The sequence below is a fragment of the Agelaius phoeniceus genome, chromosome 8 (genome assembly GCF_051311805.1).
Source record: "Agelaius phoeniceus isolate bAgePho1 chromosome 8, bAgePho1.hap1, whole genome shotgun sequence".
Taxonomy (NCBI): domain Eukaryota; kingdom Metazoa; phylum Chordata; class Aves; order Passeriformes; family Icteridae; genus Agelaius; species Agelaius phoeniceus.
In genome coordinates, this window is record NC_135272.1 from 28539500 (window position 1) to 28557843 (window position 18344).

At 51.6% G+C, this 18344-nt stretch overlaps 1 protein-coding gene across 1 annotated transcript in view; it reads right to left on the minus strand.

The window, feature by feature from the left end:
* Positions 1 to 18344, minus strand: part of ZSWIM5 (zinc finger SWIM-type containing 5) — a 97060-nt gene that overhangs the window by 10569 nt on the left and 68147 nt on the right. Inside the window, exons 3-7 of the mRNA XM_077182451.1 lie at positions 11354 to 11502; positions 10550 to 10700; positions 5059 to 5238; positions 2645 to 2821; positions 263 to 409 (exon numbers count right to left, since the gene is read on the minus strand). Of these exons, the coding sequence (XP_077038566.1) occupies positions 263 to 409; positions 2645 to 2821; positions 5059 to 5238; positions 10550 to 10700; positions 11354 to 11502 (804 nt within the window). The remainder of the gene's footprint in view (positions 1 to 262; positions 410 to 2644; positions 2822 to 5058; positions 5239 to 10549; positions 10701 to 11353; positions 11503 to 18344) is intronic.

An 18344-nucleotide genomic window follows, 5' to 3' on the forward strand; every position in this document is an offset into this window, starting at 1 on the left:
CAAAAGTTGCCAAATTAAGTTCGAACTGAGCTTTGACATCTCAAATTTTTTTCCTACATGCCCTAGCAACCCCCTTAAATACTTCCTGAGACACCTGACCTCCTTCCTAAGATGGTACATCCTCATTTTATTCCTAAATCCCCTCAAAACATCGTTGCCCATCCAGGCTGAACGTTTGCCTCGTCAAAGTGGAAAAGATATTTCCAACCGAGATACCCCAGCCAAATGTCACAAGACACTTGTCACACAGCTCTCCTCATACCTTTCTTCTGATGCTTATATATTTCCAGCTGCCTTTGCTGCTGCAGTCGCAGGGTGTTGATGATAGCAACAGTGAGTCGGAGAGCCTCTCTGGGATAGCCGTGGGAGCGCAGCGCATCCACCCGAGCACAGGCTGTGGGGACGTGTTCTGCAAGGCAAGCAACAGGGGCATGGCTGAACCACAGGCATTGGCAGGATGGCACTCATGGGCCACCTTCTACTCACGTTCCCCATGCCTGAGCTAAACTCCTGCTTCCTGCCTTGAATTCATCCCTTCCTCCCTGCTCCTGGAAAGGATGCCTACCAGGAATACTAACGGGACTCCTGCCACTTTCAACCCACAGCAGCCACGTCAGTACCTAAATCCCCACCTCCACAAAGTTTATCTAATGGCAGCATTTCCAACACACCATTGCTGCAGTACCACAGCTCCAACGCAGGCTGTTACAGCCCTGCCGCTCATTTCTCCTAAAATCTGCATGGCCTATCTCGATTTCTCTCACTGCTCTCGGGGCACAGGGTGAGGCTGGGCATCCAGCACTGTGCTGGGGGCACTGGCAGACTTGGGGTGATGCTTTGAACTGACTCCTTAACACCTCCATGGAGGGAGCTCTGCAGACATCCTGTCTCTTCTGCAGTTCTCCTACCTGGTGTTTTATTATTAGGAACAGTTGCACTAAACCCCCTCCCAAGACTCACAGTTGCTTAGGAATTCATCTGCTCCCGCTGCTTATTGCTCACCTGAAATCACAAGCAACTGTGGAGAGGATTATGACTGAGTGAGAAATTAGCAGGAGCAGATGACATGACATGCTGCATAACAAGCAGCAAAAATTCCATTTTCTTTCAAAATGTCCTACCAAGGGGAGAAAAAAACCCAGGCAAACACAGATTATCTGAAGTTATCATAGAGGGATAATTTCTATTCCTGGAAGACTTCAGAAAGCTCTGGAAATGCAGACAACCACCTCCACAAATGGGGTATCCACATCCCAAAGGTCACCCACAAGGAATACATGAGGAGGAGATTTCAGAACAAACACATCTGTAAAAGAGCTTCTTGTTGCTCCCTCTATTCATTTGCTAAATGGATGAAATATTCATCTTCTCAGTGAATTCATCACGGGAAGTTGCTGACAAATCACCCTCTTCTCCCAGCACTGGGTCCCTGAAGAGGTGCCAAGAAAGCAAAAGCGCAAAATCCAAAAATCATGGCAAATACATCAGAAAAATAACATGCACCAACCAGCTGGGAAAAAGGGCTCACCAGAACCCAGATTAGGCTCAGGAGAGGGGAGCTGTGGCCACCATATCCCTTCTAGATGGAGTCCATGGATGCATTAACCCACCACTGCTGCCTGTGGCTGTGTGGGAAGGGGCCCTCCTGCCTGCAGCTGCCCAGAACTCTTCCCAGAGCAGAAATATCCTCTCCTGCTCCAGCTAAAGTGTACCAACAGCCTACATATGAGCCCTCCCTATCTCCTGGCATTAGCAGCAACTTAGTGCCTACTACTCCAGAAACTACATCTCTAGACAACTTTAAATATTCTCTTTCCTTGTGGCAGACCCCAGCTTCTGGAGTGGACAACAGTGCAATGGTGGGCTTTGACCTGTTCTGTGCTCATATACTCAACTCCTGGACTGCAGGGGCTAAGTAATTCCCCCTTCCTGGAGGTGGGTGGGGACTTGTGTCCCCCATTTTGGGGTCTGTCTTAGGGCTGAGAGCCACACCAGGTTCCCCCCCCGCCCCCCAAGCCCTTCATGTCACTTGTTCTCATCCCAGACAAGGAATTGTAGAGGGTCCATAGATCTGCCTGGGCTCATGACTTTGCAGGAGAGAATTTGTGTGGCTTGAGGTACTTGGGCTAAAAGTCTACAACAGAGGAGGCCTCTGGGCTTGCCTGGCCCAGTACACCTTAAGTTCCCATGAGGCTTAATCGTACTGACTGCTAATTGCCTTTAAGAGAAGACTAACAAGAAGGGGAGAGCAGGAAATAGAAAATCTGGAGGATACAGCTGTGCTTTGCAGTCAATTTTCAAGAGACTTTAAGTGTCCAGACCCTCTGTAGTGGAAACAATGAGAGGTTGCTCTGGGGACAGCTAAACACTGGCAGGATGAAAAGGGACATGATGAGCTTGGTCCAAACTGCCCAAGAGAAGGCCAGACTCTAAATATGTGGAGATTGCTCTAAGGATTGTGGCTGGGGTGTGGGTGGGCACTGAATTCTTCTGCTCCCCCCACTCCTCAGGCTAAGGGCCAGGGTAGCAATTGCAGTCAAGGATGCAGGAATTGCAAGGACCCAGGGCAGCCTCAGGTGACTCCTTTCCATTAGAAACCCAACCCACACAGGCCATGAGAGGGGCTGCTGGTTTGGAGGCTCACCCAGCCACAGTGGCTGTCCCTGGGAGTTGAAGAGGAGGCTCTCCCCCTCCCGCTGGTAGGAGGGGGACACGTAGAAGTCGCTGCTGATGATGCGCTGCAGGTGGCTGTCCTGCCAGTGCAGGTCACAGCCCTCGATGGCCCGCGTGAACACCGTTCGTCTGGGCCTGGCCAGGGAGTCTGCAAAGAGAAAAACATCAGTGCCCTGCTGGGGCAGGAACAGCCTGTTCCTCCTCCCAGACACGACCTCCCTGGGCACAGCTCTGCCTTTACAATGACAGCAAAACCTGGTCTCACCCCAGTAATTTCTGGGATGGAGATGGGCTCTGGCTTTGGATGCCTCTCCTGACTAATGTCTCCTCAGACGGCATTGCTAAGTAATTTGCTAGAATAGCTGACTTGGTCAGAGGGGTGAGAAAAGAGGCAGGCACCACCCACCCATTTTTTGTGACCACAATCCACTGTCACACACAAGGCTGATGCCTTGAAACCTGGCAGTGTGCTCCCTCCCCTGTGACACTGAGCACGCAGGCAGCTGCCCCTGGGTCAGGACTGGGCTTCCTCAGCATTACTGCCCTGCAAGCACCATGAGCTCTCCTCCTCTGCTCCAATACAGTCTCAGCTTCACTGAAGTGCAGCTTCTTAGATCAGCAGCACATGAAGCCACGAAGGGAACCACACAAGTGTGTCTCAGCTGCTCCCAGTGACTGGGGGAACAACCCACCACCCCCAGCAGCCTCTGTGGGCCTTGTGAGAGGGCTGGAAGGGAGGAGACAGCATCATCTGAAACCCTACTGCTGCCCTGCACCAGATATCTGCTCCTCTTCAGAGCTGCTCTGTAACTTCATGGGCATTTCTGAAACTGAAATACTAATCCAAATGCTGGATTAGTATTTCACCCCATCCAGACCAATCAAGACAAGTGGTTTGATGTGAGGAAAAAACCTGTCTGGAGCAATCCCACTATCACTCCAGCCACACTGGATCATGAAGGCCAAACACAGCTGGCAGGCTGCAAAATGGGAAGCCCCAAAGGGGGTGCAACGTTCCATGTAAGGTCCTGCAACCCACAAGAGGGGCTGAGTTAAATGCATTCAAGGGTGGAAAACAAAAGGCACTGTTCAAAGCTGATCCAGGGAGGCTGGGTAAACATGCTCCGGAAACGATGGCAACAAGCAATTAGCCGGAATGCTGCAGGCACCCTGAGGTGGAGAGAAATTAAACAGGTGTTTGTATGTTGGGAACCAAGGCTGCTCACTTTACCAGGAAGGATTTCAAGAATCAGCTGTTCTTCAGTAATAAAAGAGGCTGTCAACAATCTGGAGCAGTATTTGCATATGCACAAACATGAACCCCAGGACACCTCCAGGATCTGGGCTGCTTTCAGTCCCCTTCTTGGAGAGGCAGGAGCACAGGGAGAAGAGAAGGGGACATCCCTGGCATGTGCTTTGGGAACCCCTTGCAGGTCTAAAAAAAATGACCTGTTCAGCCCCAGCAACCTTCCCCAAATGCCAGAGCAAATCCTTGGGAGAGCTGGGAACACCAAGGGGTAGTCCTGGGACTGATGCAGGACATGGAGCAAGGCCAGGTTTAAATTAAGCTGCTCCCTGAGGAAGAGCATAGGGAGGCCGGGCATGTGGTCCTGGCCATGGCTGGCAGGACAGCCACGCTCCCAAACTGCTGCTGCAGGACCAACCCCACCCTGAAGAATGAAGTTTCCCCTGTGGCATGGCTGCTGTCCCCCTCTCCTCCACCCACTTTGGCCACATATAATACACCCAAGAGCAATTCCAGTGCAGCAGACAGAGGCATGTGAAGAGCAATAACTTTCAATTAATGTCTACTTCAGGCAAAAGGAAAGAGTGCTTAAACTTAAAGGGATCAAATGCTTTGTCAGCGGTTGAGAAACTATTTTAGCACTAAGGAACAATCCCTTAACTACATCGCTCTGTCTGTGCTCTGCACTTGAACTGCGTTAACATTCCTGGCTAATGACTTCCCTACCACCTGAATCACAGCCTTTAAGTAAGGCTTAAGGGCAGGGAAATGGGCTCTGCACCATCTCCAGCTCCTCACTCTCACACTACAGCCAGGACTTCGGAGCTCAGCTCTGCTCTGTGGCAAGCAATTCTGTTTTCTTGTATTACCCCATGCCCAAACCTGCACTAAACTACCCCAAAGTCAAACTGCTTTAGAACAGTCTCTAAACTCAAAACACAGGCAACTTTACCCTCTAGCAAAGAAGCAAACATTTATATATAAAACCAGAGGCTGTGAAGACAAGTATTTTGTGCTCCTATGACTCGCAGAAGCATAACCAGCAGCTGAAGCGAGTTCTCTCAGCTTTGGGGTGAGTTTTGACCTGGACCCAACCCCTGTGGCTGTCAGCTGGATTTCCACTCCCTACCCAGACTCACCTTGGCTGTGACCGGAGCTCTGCGTAAGCGCGTTAGTGATGTTGGGAAGCTCGTTACCATAATTGCCATCTTCCAGGGGACAGACGTCCATCTCACCCCACTTGCGCAGCTGCCGGAGCCAGCAGGATTTCTCTTCCAGCTTGCAGTGTGGGTTTAACACCACACACACCCACAGGGCCCCTAAACAAAGCCAAGAAATCACGGAGCTGCCACCGCCATGCGTGTGGGGCAAAGCTCTCCAGCCGCCCCGAGAGCCTGCAAGGTTCCATCGAGGTTTGTAAACTCATTTCAGCATAATGCAGAGACCCAGGAGGGGGATTTACACAGCTTCTAAATAAGGAGGAAATTAACTCTATCCCAGCTGAAACCAGGACAAAGTAAAACTCCTTCGTAATGAAGCTAAATTATAATCTCATGAGATGGGGGACAGTGGGGAGGAGGGAGGGAGAGAACGGCTGTGTATGAATTTGTGAGTGCTTCTGTCTGCCAGGACAAATCTAGTGTTTGAACTACACATCAAAGCATGCTTAAAAACACCCTGGCAAGCTGCAGAGTCTGCATCTCCAAAGACTAACCTGATTTTGATCCTACCCACGTTCCAAGCGCTTTAAAACCCGCTCTGAATGCCATTTCATCTGCTATTGTTCTTCAGGCCATTTGCATTCAACTATTTAAAAAGGAGATTTGGTGTATTTTCTTTCTTTTTTTTTTTTTTTTTCTTTTTCAATCCCTACTAGCCCCAAGCCTGCAGAGGAACCAGCAGAGGAACCTGGAGCTTGGCTTGATGTCTTGCAGAAAAAAGCCCTCCCTTTGGAGTCCTTTGGATCTCACAAGCCAAGCTGCTCACCAGCAGGACACCCACACTGACACCCTCTGGGTCAAGCACGGGACCTCACATGATGCTGGTGATGCTGTCTGCTGTGTGAGAGACAAAACCAGAACCAAGGACATCTGTCATCATTAAGATCCAGCTCATCCTTTCATAAAACAGGGCTGATGCTGGTGCTGCTAACTGAGCCTTACAGACTATTCCGAGTCACTCACTGCCCCAATAAGGGCTACAGCAACCTGAGTAAGTGTAAACCCGTTAATTTTTCTTTAGCTAACTCCATTTCTACCCAAATTTCCCTGCATAGCTGCCAGGATGTAGCATGTCCCCTCCCTTGTGCTTCCCTGCAGGGTGGGATGGCTGTAGGCTGACACAGCTGCAATATGAGGTATCCCCAGGGATCCCCTCAGGCTGAGCAGCTCCTGCTGCTTCTCTCTCTGTCCATGTCAAATCCTGTCACACACGTGGGATAGTTCAGCATCCTGCAGAAACACCCTCTCTACCTCTCCTCCATGGGCTCAGCAAAGCCCTGGAGCACCTTCCTTCTCCCTGCTGTCACCTCTCCATCACTCCCAGAGCCAAGGTTCCCATCCCAAAGTGACAGCCAGTGGCACAGCAACATCACCCAACATGCCTCCACTGCACAAGGAGATTCCTCCACAAGCCCCAACCACCTCCCTTGCTGGCTGTGTTTTGAGCAGCAGCTCCCCAGCCCTGCCATTGAGCCAAACAGCCCCAAGCAAGGCTGCAGATTCAACAGGAGCCAGAGCAGCCAGTCCCTCTGCCAGACAACATGAGGCAAACCCAGGCTGAGCAGCGATGTCCTGGCCCTGGCTCCACTCTGGTGCCTCTCTGCATTACAGCTGAGTTTCGGTGGTGCTTTTGGGGTGCATGGCCCCTGACCAATCCTTTGCCAGCTGGAGCTTGTGGACATGTCTGGTTCAAATCATTAGTAAGGCATGGAGGCTGTGCCTGTCTGGCTCCTTGGAGCTGCCTGGCTCGGCAGGACAGACGTCACCGCGTCACAACGCAGATGGCGGCAGCAGCATCACATCCAGGAATGGGCACGGGAAAAGCAATTGCAGGCACGAGCATCAGCAAATGTCCAAAGCAGCCCTTGCCCAGTTCAGCTCAATCTCTGCCCCCAGGAAAGCCCACCAACACCTCACTTTTTTCTGATGAACAGGGGGGATTCAGATTTTTGAGCTGCAACATCAGCAATTAATTAATGTGTAAAAGAGGTACCTCCTTGGGGGCCCATCCTTACCAGAGTAGGTCTATGTCACTCACTCACAGGCTCCTGCAGGCTCCATGGGGGATACTCAGACATGGCATCTTTATAAAAATCAGGTCTCAGCTCCAGAAAATGAGTCTTCCTTAAGGAAGGGGATAGAACTTCCCACCTCCTCGGGTGGCCATGAGATAAAACCTGCACTCGACTCTGGGTGTCAGGCATTCCCTTCCCACCAGTGCTCCCGCCTGTTGTCACTGCTCTTCGCCCACTTTGGGGGTGCTTGTGTCAAAAGCAGCCTCGGGCAGTTTCAACTCACGCCTCTGAGGGTGCACAGATCTTGGCTGACAGGCAGTAACAAGGCTTGGTGCTCCAGCTTCACCGCCCCCAGGAATGGGATGCACCCGCTGGATTTTTGGCTCCCACAGCTCTGCTAATATGCGTTCCTCGGAAGCCTCATGACTTTGCTGCCTATTTTTGAGAGCCCTCTGAGGCATCCTTTGCATGCCAAAACATTATGCCCCTGGGCTCTCCTGCAGAAAGAACGATGTGACGGGGAGGTGGGAACTAGGAGGGAAGTGAGATTTGCATCTGTCTCAGTCATGATAATTATCTGGGAGATATAACAGAGTGGTTTTCTGAGCCCTGTGGTCAAGTGACATCAGCTGACAGCACAAGTGACTCCTGTCCTGAGCCGAAATGCCACACCAGGTCAGACTCCATGTCTCTTCGCATGCTGCAGAAACCTTCATCTGAACTTTCTGATAGCAGGAGGTTAAGTGGGGAACAAAGCAGCAGATCACGATTAAGCTAAGCCTCTAAACAAAAATGCTTTTTGATGACGGGGCTGGGTGCAGGGACAGGGGGGGTCAGAGCCTTCCCAGCTCAGTGGTCCTGGCTGCAGGCCCCAGAGCAGACAGGCGCTCCGATCCCGCGCCCAAGTTTCCCAACCATCAAAGAAATTCTCCCGTTTCCCACAGGGTCACTCCCCAGCTTAATCTCCTGAAATTCCCCACTGTAAACAAGTGGCCGAGATAAATAAACCCGTCTCCAGGCAGATTAAGGTCAGGCTGCACTTCAGCTGGTTTTTCGTCTATTTTTTGTAATTAGGCTTTAATCGTAAGTACTAATGCGCCAGGGCAAATACTCCCACGCTGCTGAGCTCTCCATCCAGCAGGTCCTTCCTCTGGCTCCCCAGCAGACGGGGCAATAGAGGTTCAGTTGGCAGCACATGCACAAGCAAACCATCCCATTTTTATTTTCATTTCCTTTTTTTTTTTATAACTCTGAAATCCTGCAAAATCCTTTACATTTTCCCCAGCATAAATCCACAATCTTCTTTAAGGCTGATCTTCTTCCAATCCCACGCAAGTCTGTGATGCAGTCTTTGCTAAAATCGATGATTAATTATTAAACACGTGCCCAAAATAATTTCCAAAAGGCCTTTTTTTTGCTTCTAAGTAGTGGAGGATTGTGGTCTGTGCCAGGGCTTTCCGTGGCAGCTGGCAACAGGCTCCTCATCCCTCCCTTCAGCAGTAATGGTAATACTGGCAGCTTTGGCATCCACAGCCAATAGGCAGTGGGATGTGGTGCTTCCACTGCCCCGTGTGCCCTGGCTACTGTTACCCACCCAGGGATGGTTTAGGACACTGCTCTGCATTCCTGATGTTTGTTACTCGTGAACACCCCCAACTCCAAGGAGCTCTGGTCTCTGTGCCTCCACACCTCCTTCAGAGATATGCTCTGCTCCTACAGTAAACACTGCACAAGGCCAAATGCAAAAGGCTTCTGTAAAATGAAGGAATAATCCCTGCTTTGAGAACAATCCATGCCCATTCTGGAATTGCTTCTTGGAACATCACTGTGTCCTCTACAGGAGCTTCTCTTCAGCATGGAGATGCCCAGACCCTCACGTGTGACATGCCTCTGCCAGGAGAGCTGCTCTGACGTGTGTTGGCTGGCACCACACTTCCCCTGCTGTCGTGTTGATCCAGCACTGGAAGGGCCCTGACATTCCCCAGCCACTTTGCCATCTGCCAACAGGGACGTGCTGCCACCTCCTCCCACTCTGCCGACCAAACCTGCGTGCACCAACCTGGTCCTTGTACAGTTAAGCCAGGACTGAAACCCAACCACCCTCCCCTCGCCTGCGCAGGAAGGGAGGGAGGGCTCTCGGCTTGGATAGCAGCTTGGAAATCTGGCCAAATAATCTGTAATTTTAAGCAAATTGCTTCCTGCGTCCAGGCCTGCCCACACACCCATCCATTCATATATCACCAGTGTGCTTGCTTTCTTCCATGTGGAAATTCTGGCTTGGTGGACTTGGCCACCTCTCCAGGATCCTTGCATATCCAATTGTCTAGCTGCAGCATCCCAAAATCCTGGAAATATCTTCTTGGCAAGCAAGCACAGATGAGCTCTCCAGAGCTGGTGTGGTTATTTCCATCCAGGAAACTTCATACAGAAACAAGACATCCCACCCCTGCCCAGATCTTGTCTGCATAGTTTGGCTAGGGTTCCCAACCTCATTTCTGTTTGCATTTGTTGGGCACTTGGTAGGTGGGTTTGTGATTTCCAGCTGCAGTTTCAGATGTTCCAGATCCCAGACCTTCTAATCCTTCTTCCAGCTCTACCATATCCCTTTGGTGCCAGCCCATCCGCCCCTACCCTTGGAGCAGTATCTCCTACCAGAAGGCTGCAGAGGAGCTCAAACTCACTCATCAAACTATGGCTCAAGCCAAACTATTCACCCAAGGTCCCATATATCCAGGAGAGCCCAGAATTGCAGGGTTAACTTCACCACACAGCCCTACTCCCCAAGCCCACGTCATCTAAATGTTTTATTCTAATGATATTACAGTGTCAGCCAGCTGAGCTGGTGTCTAAGGTGCTTAGCTAGAATTACCCAGAACTGCATTTCCCTCACAGCCAGGCTCTGTGCTGCCTATCCTGCCCCCCTCACCCTGGAAACAAGCACCACAGCAGGCAGAATCTGTTAGATGTGATGAGACTTGAGAACACGCCTTTCCCTCTCTGGACCAAGGTTCCCCCAGGAACAGAACTGCTACATCCTGGCCACATCCAGCACCTGCGGCTCACCAGCCCTGTGTCCTCCCTCACAAAGGCTTTGGGGCAGCTCACCAAACACCAGCCTGCTGGAAGCATGGGACCAGCAACACACTGCACACTCGTCATCCTTGATCCTTTTGCAAGAGAGGGGCAGGTTTAAGGTTTTGAACTGTGTGATTTGGTGTGATCAACTGTGATCTGGTGTCTCACAGTGATTGCCCAGCAGGGGATACAGTAAGGTCCTGGCATGTCTCAGGGTCTCCGTTCCCAAAAAAAGAGCCCCCAGAGGGCCTCTGTAATGATGTCCATTGGCCCAGGAGCCCAGGTAACTCTGCTCCTCTCTGCAAGGCAGTGACCCTTACCCAGCTCATCCCAGAGCTGCCGGCACTTCTCTGTTATGCCTGTCCCCTGCTGCCTCCAGAGGGAAAGCCGAGGATCAGCCATGAACTGCTCTGTTATCAGCGTCAGCATCCTGGCCCCGTTGGAGTCCCTCATGCGCAGCATCTCCCGGACCTGGAAAGGACAACCAGAAAGTCTTGGGTGAGACAAACCATGCTCCCTCAAAGGTGTTTAAGACACATTCACCTGGCTGGCAACCCACAGCTTCCTCAGCCTGAGGGTTCAGACTGTATGTAAATACATACATACATACATATGTGTGTGTGCATGTGTGTATAATGGACAGTCACACACTATAACCCTCATGCAATGGCTGTCATGAGGCTTACTGGAGCCCAGTTGAGCAGCAGCCACAGCCAGGCTGTGAAGGAGACTGAGATTACAAACATGAAAGCCAAGCCCTTCTGCAAAGAAAGAGAAAGGCCCATAGGTTGGTGAGATCTGTGGGTTATGGTTCCACCTTCCCATGGTCTTGGTAGGCTCTGCAGGGTTGGCTTTTTCCCCACTGCGCTGAAGAGGAGATGGGGGAATGTCCTTCCTTGCACAGGGATCACAGCACCCATGGGAGGAAGGGACCTGCCAGGACAGCAGGTGAGACAATCCAGGCCTGACCCAGAGCCTGGATTACAACTGCCTGCTCCGCGACAGGGCGAGAAGGCACTGGAGCACAGATTCCCAGCTGTGATGGGCACCCTGCCAGGGCAGCCAGCGAGTGCCAGCTACGTGACAGGCTGAGCAGAGATGGGAGAGAGCAGCCGGCTCCTCACCTTGGCAAACATGGAGTTGAGCTGCTTCCCCGAGCCGTAGTACCCTCCCTGAGATAGGAACAGCTTCACTTGCTCTCGGACCTGCTCCTCGTCCAAGTGCCAGCAGTTCTCGTCATCGATGCTGGCCCCAGCAGTGGGGTCAGGAGCGCCTGAGAGGATGGGGGGAGAAGAGAGACAACCATGTTTATGGCACCAGGGTCAGCTGTCCCACTAGCAAGGAGTGCACCTACCTCTGTTTTATTAGGAACCCACCTTTACTTTATCAGCTCAGGTGACAGAAAGGCAACTTGATTCCTCAGTGAGCCCAAGTGGCAGCACTGTGCTGTCCTAACACAGTAGTGGCAGCAGCCATCAGGAGGGATATCCTGACCACAGGCCTAATTCTTGCATGACCCCTCACCCTCTGCACCCCATGTGAAATGAGGCTGAGGAAGACCAGGGACCTGCCTTCCTCCAAAGCCCCAGGAGTGCAGGCAGCACAGCTGCAGAGCCTGCAGCACTCTGTGGCTCCAGGGAGTGCCCAGCATGCTCCTGCTCCACATCACCGGTTTGTTAAAGCATCAGTAAAGCTCCAATTCCTGCAATCCCTTCCCCATGTCTGGAACACAGTCTAACAAAGGTACTACTGCACTTGGGCTCCAGAGCCCTGGGTTAAACACCTGGTCCTGCCCCTCACTTGCTTCAGGACAGGAGACAAGTCCCCAGGCATCAGTGTACCTGCCTGAGAGAGACCCTCCGTGGGAAAGAACAAAGGATCAATAACCCTTCAAAGAGCAAACTGTGACCAGAGCAGGGCCTTTGGCAGGCACATATATGCATTCACAGGCTGCATTTCATCTTCCAGAGAACAAAAGAAAGAAAGAAAATCCACAACTGATTTAAACAAGTTGGACCAAATTTCCCTCACCTTGCCCCTTTTGATTCCAATTTTCTGCCCAAGCACTACCCTACATCCCAGCCATGGGTTCCAGGGCTCACAGGACATGCAGTAGCACAATTCCAGTGAGCAGCCAAGAGCACAAAATGGAACAGAAAGTTGTATTTTCAGCTGTCTGCTTTTGGGTCTTGCTCTACAGAAACTCCTTAGGGAAAACCAGTACCAAGGAGGGACTGCTGCAGCTGGAGGATGTTCCACTCCACCTTAGTCTGCTTCTCCTATCTCCATTTCAAGAGAGGAAGGTCAGCACAGGAAGAGCAAGGTGCTGCATGAGGAGCCATGGGATGCTGTAGCTGACACATTCCCAATTAAATCTTCATGATGCCTTTTCCAAAACTGGGATTTGTTGGGGAGCAGACATCACTTTCCTATAGAGACAGCCTGGGATGCTGTGCACAACCCAGCCTTGTGCATTGCTGAACCAGGAGCTCAAATACAATTCATGAAAATTGTGCTCCAGGATGCCTGCTCAGCAGGGCAAGTGTCTCTTCCTGGCTTGTAAGCAAGACATCATCAACCTCAGGGGTTCTGCTCCTCCAGCAGGCTGAGAACACTCCTGACCTGCTAAGATACAGTTATTTGTATTTAATGTCCTTTACAAAATTACTTTAATTTCTGCTAACGGTCACTGCCTGAGAGAAGTTCCAGCAAGCTCTAGGCATGCTGAAGGGACAGGATGCTGCTGCTCCCTCTGCAGAATAATTTATAGTTGACACAACCACATAATTGGGACGAGAGCTGAAGCAGCAGAAAGGAAATCACAGCTCCTGGATGAGCATGAGGACTTTTGCCACATATGCCCTGATCCTGATCCCACTCCCCTGCCACAGCCCTGGAGAAGCAGTTAAACCCCGAGCCCCCAGCAAGGGCGAGTCCTGCTCAGTGTACCACCAAAGTCAGCTCAGAGTCCTGTCTTAAGCCACGAGGGACAAGCACAGCCAGGGACAGGGACAGTCCATGCCGGCCCTCTGAGCTTTTCTGTGCCTTTTCCTTCCCTCCCCCAGCCTCATCCTTATCTCGCAGATAAAGAGCAGACAAGCCGGTGATTATCCCCTATCAGGAACCGATGACTAATCTGTCTACCATGAGCGCTTATCCGGCCCCATCGCTAGGTATCCCAGACGCTTGCACTCTTAATATCCTCCTCCCGACCATCCTGCCCGCCACTCCCAGCTGCAGCCATCCAGAGCAGCCTCGACTGCCTCTACAGGGTCACCTGTCTGTCTACAGGGACCAGGAGGGCATGGTCACCTGGAGTGACCCATCCCACCAAAGCTCAGCTCATCCCTCGTCCCTCGCCACGGCCGTGGCCGCTGTGGTAGATTAAGGAGGAGGAGGAGGTCACAAAATGTAAAAAGTAGGTGCGTTCTTTGGGGGTTCCCGGGGCTACCCCGCCGTGCCTGCTGCTCACACGTAGCGTTAGCAACGGAAAGCCCGAGCAGCGAGGAAGGGAGTGTGCAGCTAAATAAAACCTCCTCCTCCCACGCAACACATTGAGCACTTCGCACGTTGGGGTTCGGGCCGCAGCCAAATTAGCAACGCGCCTCCCGCGCCTCCAAATAAAGCCCGAATTTGCTTGTAAATGTATTTTTCTCTCCTATAAAAGATTCAGAGAGAGGGCTGTAATAGCGAATTCCCACACGTGCAGCACAACCCGGCAGATAACGGGCTGCCCAATTACGCTGGGGAGCTGAATAAACATTTAAGAGCAAACAACGGGATTTGTGCTGGGTTTAAATATTAATGGCAGGATTTGTCCACTTCCCCTTGCCAACGTTCACACCGTGGGGGCTTCGGCAGCGGCACGCCGTGACGCAGCTGATGAGTGATTCCATGTCTCAGCTCCAAAGGAGCTGGGAACGGCATGTAAAACAGCCCGGCGCCTGCATAACACATTTCTCATATAGCAGCATTCGTGCTCCAAAGAGCCCTGTTTCAGACGTGCTGGATCTTGGTCCTGCCGGATTCGGATTTAAGGAAACACCATAGCACATCTTGAGTGGAAAGAGTGTTTCACCAGCCCGTTTACACTGGCTGTAGAAACTGAGATAAAAATGCAATCCATCATACCCCAAGCTGGGCTCCCCCCTCACTGGGAGCTCGGGGGTTTAACTGTTTGACAGCCAAGTGAGACTTGGCAAATACAATGACTGAGGAAAAAGGACTGGAAAAATCTACAAATTAGAAAACAGAGTGAAGTCAGGCATGGAAAATTCAACTCCTTGCTCAGAAATTAGCTGCCCAACATGAAGAAAACAAAAGGAGCTCCTGGAACGGGAAGCTGCAGGTTTCCAGGACTGAGGAGGCAGTAGGACCTTGTGGGTCACGCCAAAGCATGGTCACATCCCAAACCCAAGCTCCTGAACCCAAGAAAGGGAGATACATCAGCTGAGTAGTGTGGAAAGCACTCCCAGGACATCTGACTTGAAGCAGGATTGGTGATACAAAGAAAAAAGGCTTGATTATAATTTTTAACCAGTACCTGAAGCTGATAAAGTGATGCTAAAAGCCACCCAGTGATAAGGGTGGCTGCTCCAGCATCTCCCTTATGGTCATTTCACCCGACTGTGCCCAGCACCCATCAGTGGTTTGGGGCCTGGCCGTGCCAGCCCCGGGGTCAGTGGTGCCTGGAGCAGGGCTGGCTGTCGTGGTGGCCATTCACAAGGGCCATCTCATGACTGCACATGGTGGTGTTGCTGAATGCCTCCAGGCTCCTCTTCAGCGTCCAGAGAGAAAACAGATGTGAAGGATCAGCTCAGGGCGGGGGGTGGGGAGGACATGGACAAATAAGCAAACGGCAGAAAACCTTGAAGAGAAAATAACCAGGCACCAGAAAGGAAATGAACTCTAACAAGGGATTAAAAATAGCAGCAAAGCAAGGAATCCAGCTCTGCCAAGACTCCCAGTTCGTTTTCAAGTGGAGGCAAGTCAGAGCGAGCTGCCAGGGCAGCCTGAAGATTCACATACACCTGACAGCACCGGGACAAGGGAATCCAGACTGGCTCCCAGCATGGTGGACAGGAGCAATGTGGTCCAGCTGGTACCAGTACCTGGTGCAGCCAACTTTGGAAGCTGCTTGTCAAGAATCACTCGTGCTCTGGAGTAGTTTGGCAACCCCAGTCACTCTGCAAGACAAGGGGAAGAGCTGCCTTTCTCTCCAGCACTCAGGTGTGTTTTTCCCCTTAAATCCATCACAGCTCAGCAAACAGGAACATGAATGCCCTGGAGATCTGACCTTCTCCTCCTCCCCTGTGGGAAGGCAGAATTTCGAATAGATTTACTGGTGCTGCCCTCCAGACGCTGTCTCGAGATGACCTGAAAGTCAAAGAGTGCCTGAGGACTCCTCAAACATCAGCCTTGGCTCGGTGTGACAGGACAGGCAGGGACTTCCTGCACACTGACCTGGCAGCCAACTCACTGCACACAAGGAGCAAGGTGGGACAGTATTAGCCCAGGAGTTGAAGGAAAGCTTAAGGTGGTCAAGAATGCATGTAGGGAAAAAGGGAATGGATGAGCCAGCAGGCTTCTTATGGCTCTTGCATAAGGAGATCTGCTTTTCCCATACCAAAGCCTGAGGGACCATTACCTTTAAGGGTTTTCCAAAAGTCCTCTCCTCCAAGAAAGCTCCCAAGACCCTGCAGGACCATGGAGGCCTCTTGGTGATTTACATGGCTTGTCCTCAGAGGGAGCTGCCCCTGCACCTTGTGACAGCAGAGGATTTGTGGCTTTTCTCACTTCTGGTTGAGAAGAGCATCCCAAGCCCTTTGATGGCACCAGCTGAGCACCACAGATACAGCACCATCCACTGGCATTTCCATGGGCCAGACAGACCACCCCAGCCACAACTCCTGGACTGAGGGCAGCAGCACCCTCTCCCATGTCCACATGCTGCACAAGGTGGGTGAGTTACAGAGCTGCAAACACGGAGTCTGCCAAAATCTCCTGCTCCTTATGCAAGGAAGGGGGAGAATTCATCAGTGATGCATGAAAGGTACCTCGAAGCCCCAAATCTGGGCCCACAGGCACTGTGCCATCTTTAAGCTCTCAGAAGAGTGGAGGGAACAGGATGCCAAGGTGGCCACCACCAGATGATCCTCATTCCCATGGAGTCCCAGCTGTTGGATCCAAGCCCTCCAGCTGCAGCTTCTGGCTGCCCCCAGCATTCTACCCACCAGGAGAGACCAAGCAGCCACGAGTCACTTTTGCTGGCACAGTGCAATCCTTGCAGCCTTGCTCTATGCCAGGCAGCCACACTGCTGGCTTTGTCCCCTTGGGGAGGAGCATTGAAACCTACCCTGGTCCCCTCCCTCCAGCTGCCACTCCAGACGCCAAGCGTGGAGGTGCCAGACACGGGAGATGCTCTCGCTGGCACACGCTGCCCTTCGCAGCCAAGGCACAGGAGCAGAAACGTGACCCACTTCAGCAGGCAGAGGTCAAGTGGGGAGCAGAGCTGCAGGCACACCTAGGCTCTGCTTGGCCTGAATCCTCCGGGAACACGCAAGCGCCTTGGCTGCGCTCCAGGACTCCATCATTACTGGATAGTTTGCATTTCCTTCTAGGAAGGCAGCCGGGAAGATCGGCACGCGGTGCACAGCCCACGGCTACAGACTCCTGCAAGGAACAAAGCTCCAGTGCCCAGAGCTGAGCACGCCAGACAATGGACAGTAATTTTCTCTGCCATTCAGGCTCTGCAGGAGAAGGAGCATCCCTGAAAGCCTTATTTTACAAAACCAGACAATCCTCTTGCACAAGGGGCATTCCCCAGCCAGCCTGGTGCAAAAACAGCTCCTCAGTCCTACAAGCTTGCCATATAAATAAGGAAAGAGGAATCCTTTGAGTGACCAGAGGCAGGTGAGGAAGACCTGATGCTGATATGAAGCTCAACAGACCTACCCTCAAAAGAAGGAGGGGCAGGGAAAAAGGAAGGATTTCCAGAAAGAACATTCTTGCTCCAGGGTGTAATAACTTCAGGTGCCCAATGCACACAGTGGGTTACTGTTTGGGTTGCACAAGCTGGCCTGCCAAAAGACACCTTGGCTCCAGCCACAAGGCTGGGGTATGACCCCAAGGGTCTGAAATGCACATGGTCAAGAAATGCACATAAAGCTCTACATAGAGCACAGCTTAAAGAATTACAAATCCCAGGATCAGTGACCCACTACAAATGCATGATTGACAGCTGGGAAGGGCAAGATGGTGGACAAATTTGGATCCACTTCACCTGGAGACCCTAGAACTCCTCTCCCACAAACAGACCCCCATGGCTGCAGCCCTTCCTCACCCTGGGGTCAAGCAGGTCTGCAGTGTAGTTGGTTGCACCGTGGCTGTTCTTCTGGCAGGACTAAGAGGGCAACACTTGCAACACTGTCTGGGATGAAGAATCGAAGCCCTGGACAGCATCACTATGAACTTGAATGTGAGGGGTTTGGAGCCTTCCTTTTCACAGGAAGCAACATTTATGAGCTATAGATCACCTTAAGAGTATGTCAACATATGAAGGCTGATCTGCATCCTTCCCAGGGGAGACAAGGCTGCTCTCCAGCTTGCAGAGGTGTTTACACACTTGTGACCAGCCAGGCAGCCACAGGGGTGTCAGGTAGGTGCCACCCTCTGTGGGGTGACCACGTCTCTGTTGGTTTAAAATCGCACACTGAAGTGCGTAAATTTGCACCAAGTTTGAAGGGAGTGAGAATTTTTGCTTTGTTTTTTTTTTTTTTAAGCCACTTGTAAAAACAAGAAGCAGATATTGAACTGGAGCCAACATCTGTATCTTTGTAAGACTCTCAACCACCAGCCTTTTGCTGACTCTAGAACAATAAATATTCAGAGCCTTAAAAGCTTTACTTCAATCTGCTTAGGAGAAAGCAGCTTCAAACAATGGCCAAGAAGGGATCTTGCCCAGCCTCAGCTTCAGTAGATCAGTTCAGAGAGGGAATGGCCCTCACCAGATCCTTGCAGCATCACAGCTCCTCATTCTTTTACAATTCCAAAAATTGAAGGCCCCCCTGCAAAAGCCAGTTAGTTAGAGCACAACCACCCATGCAGCACATGTGG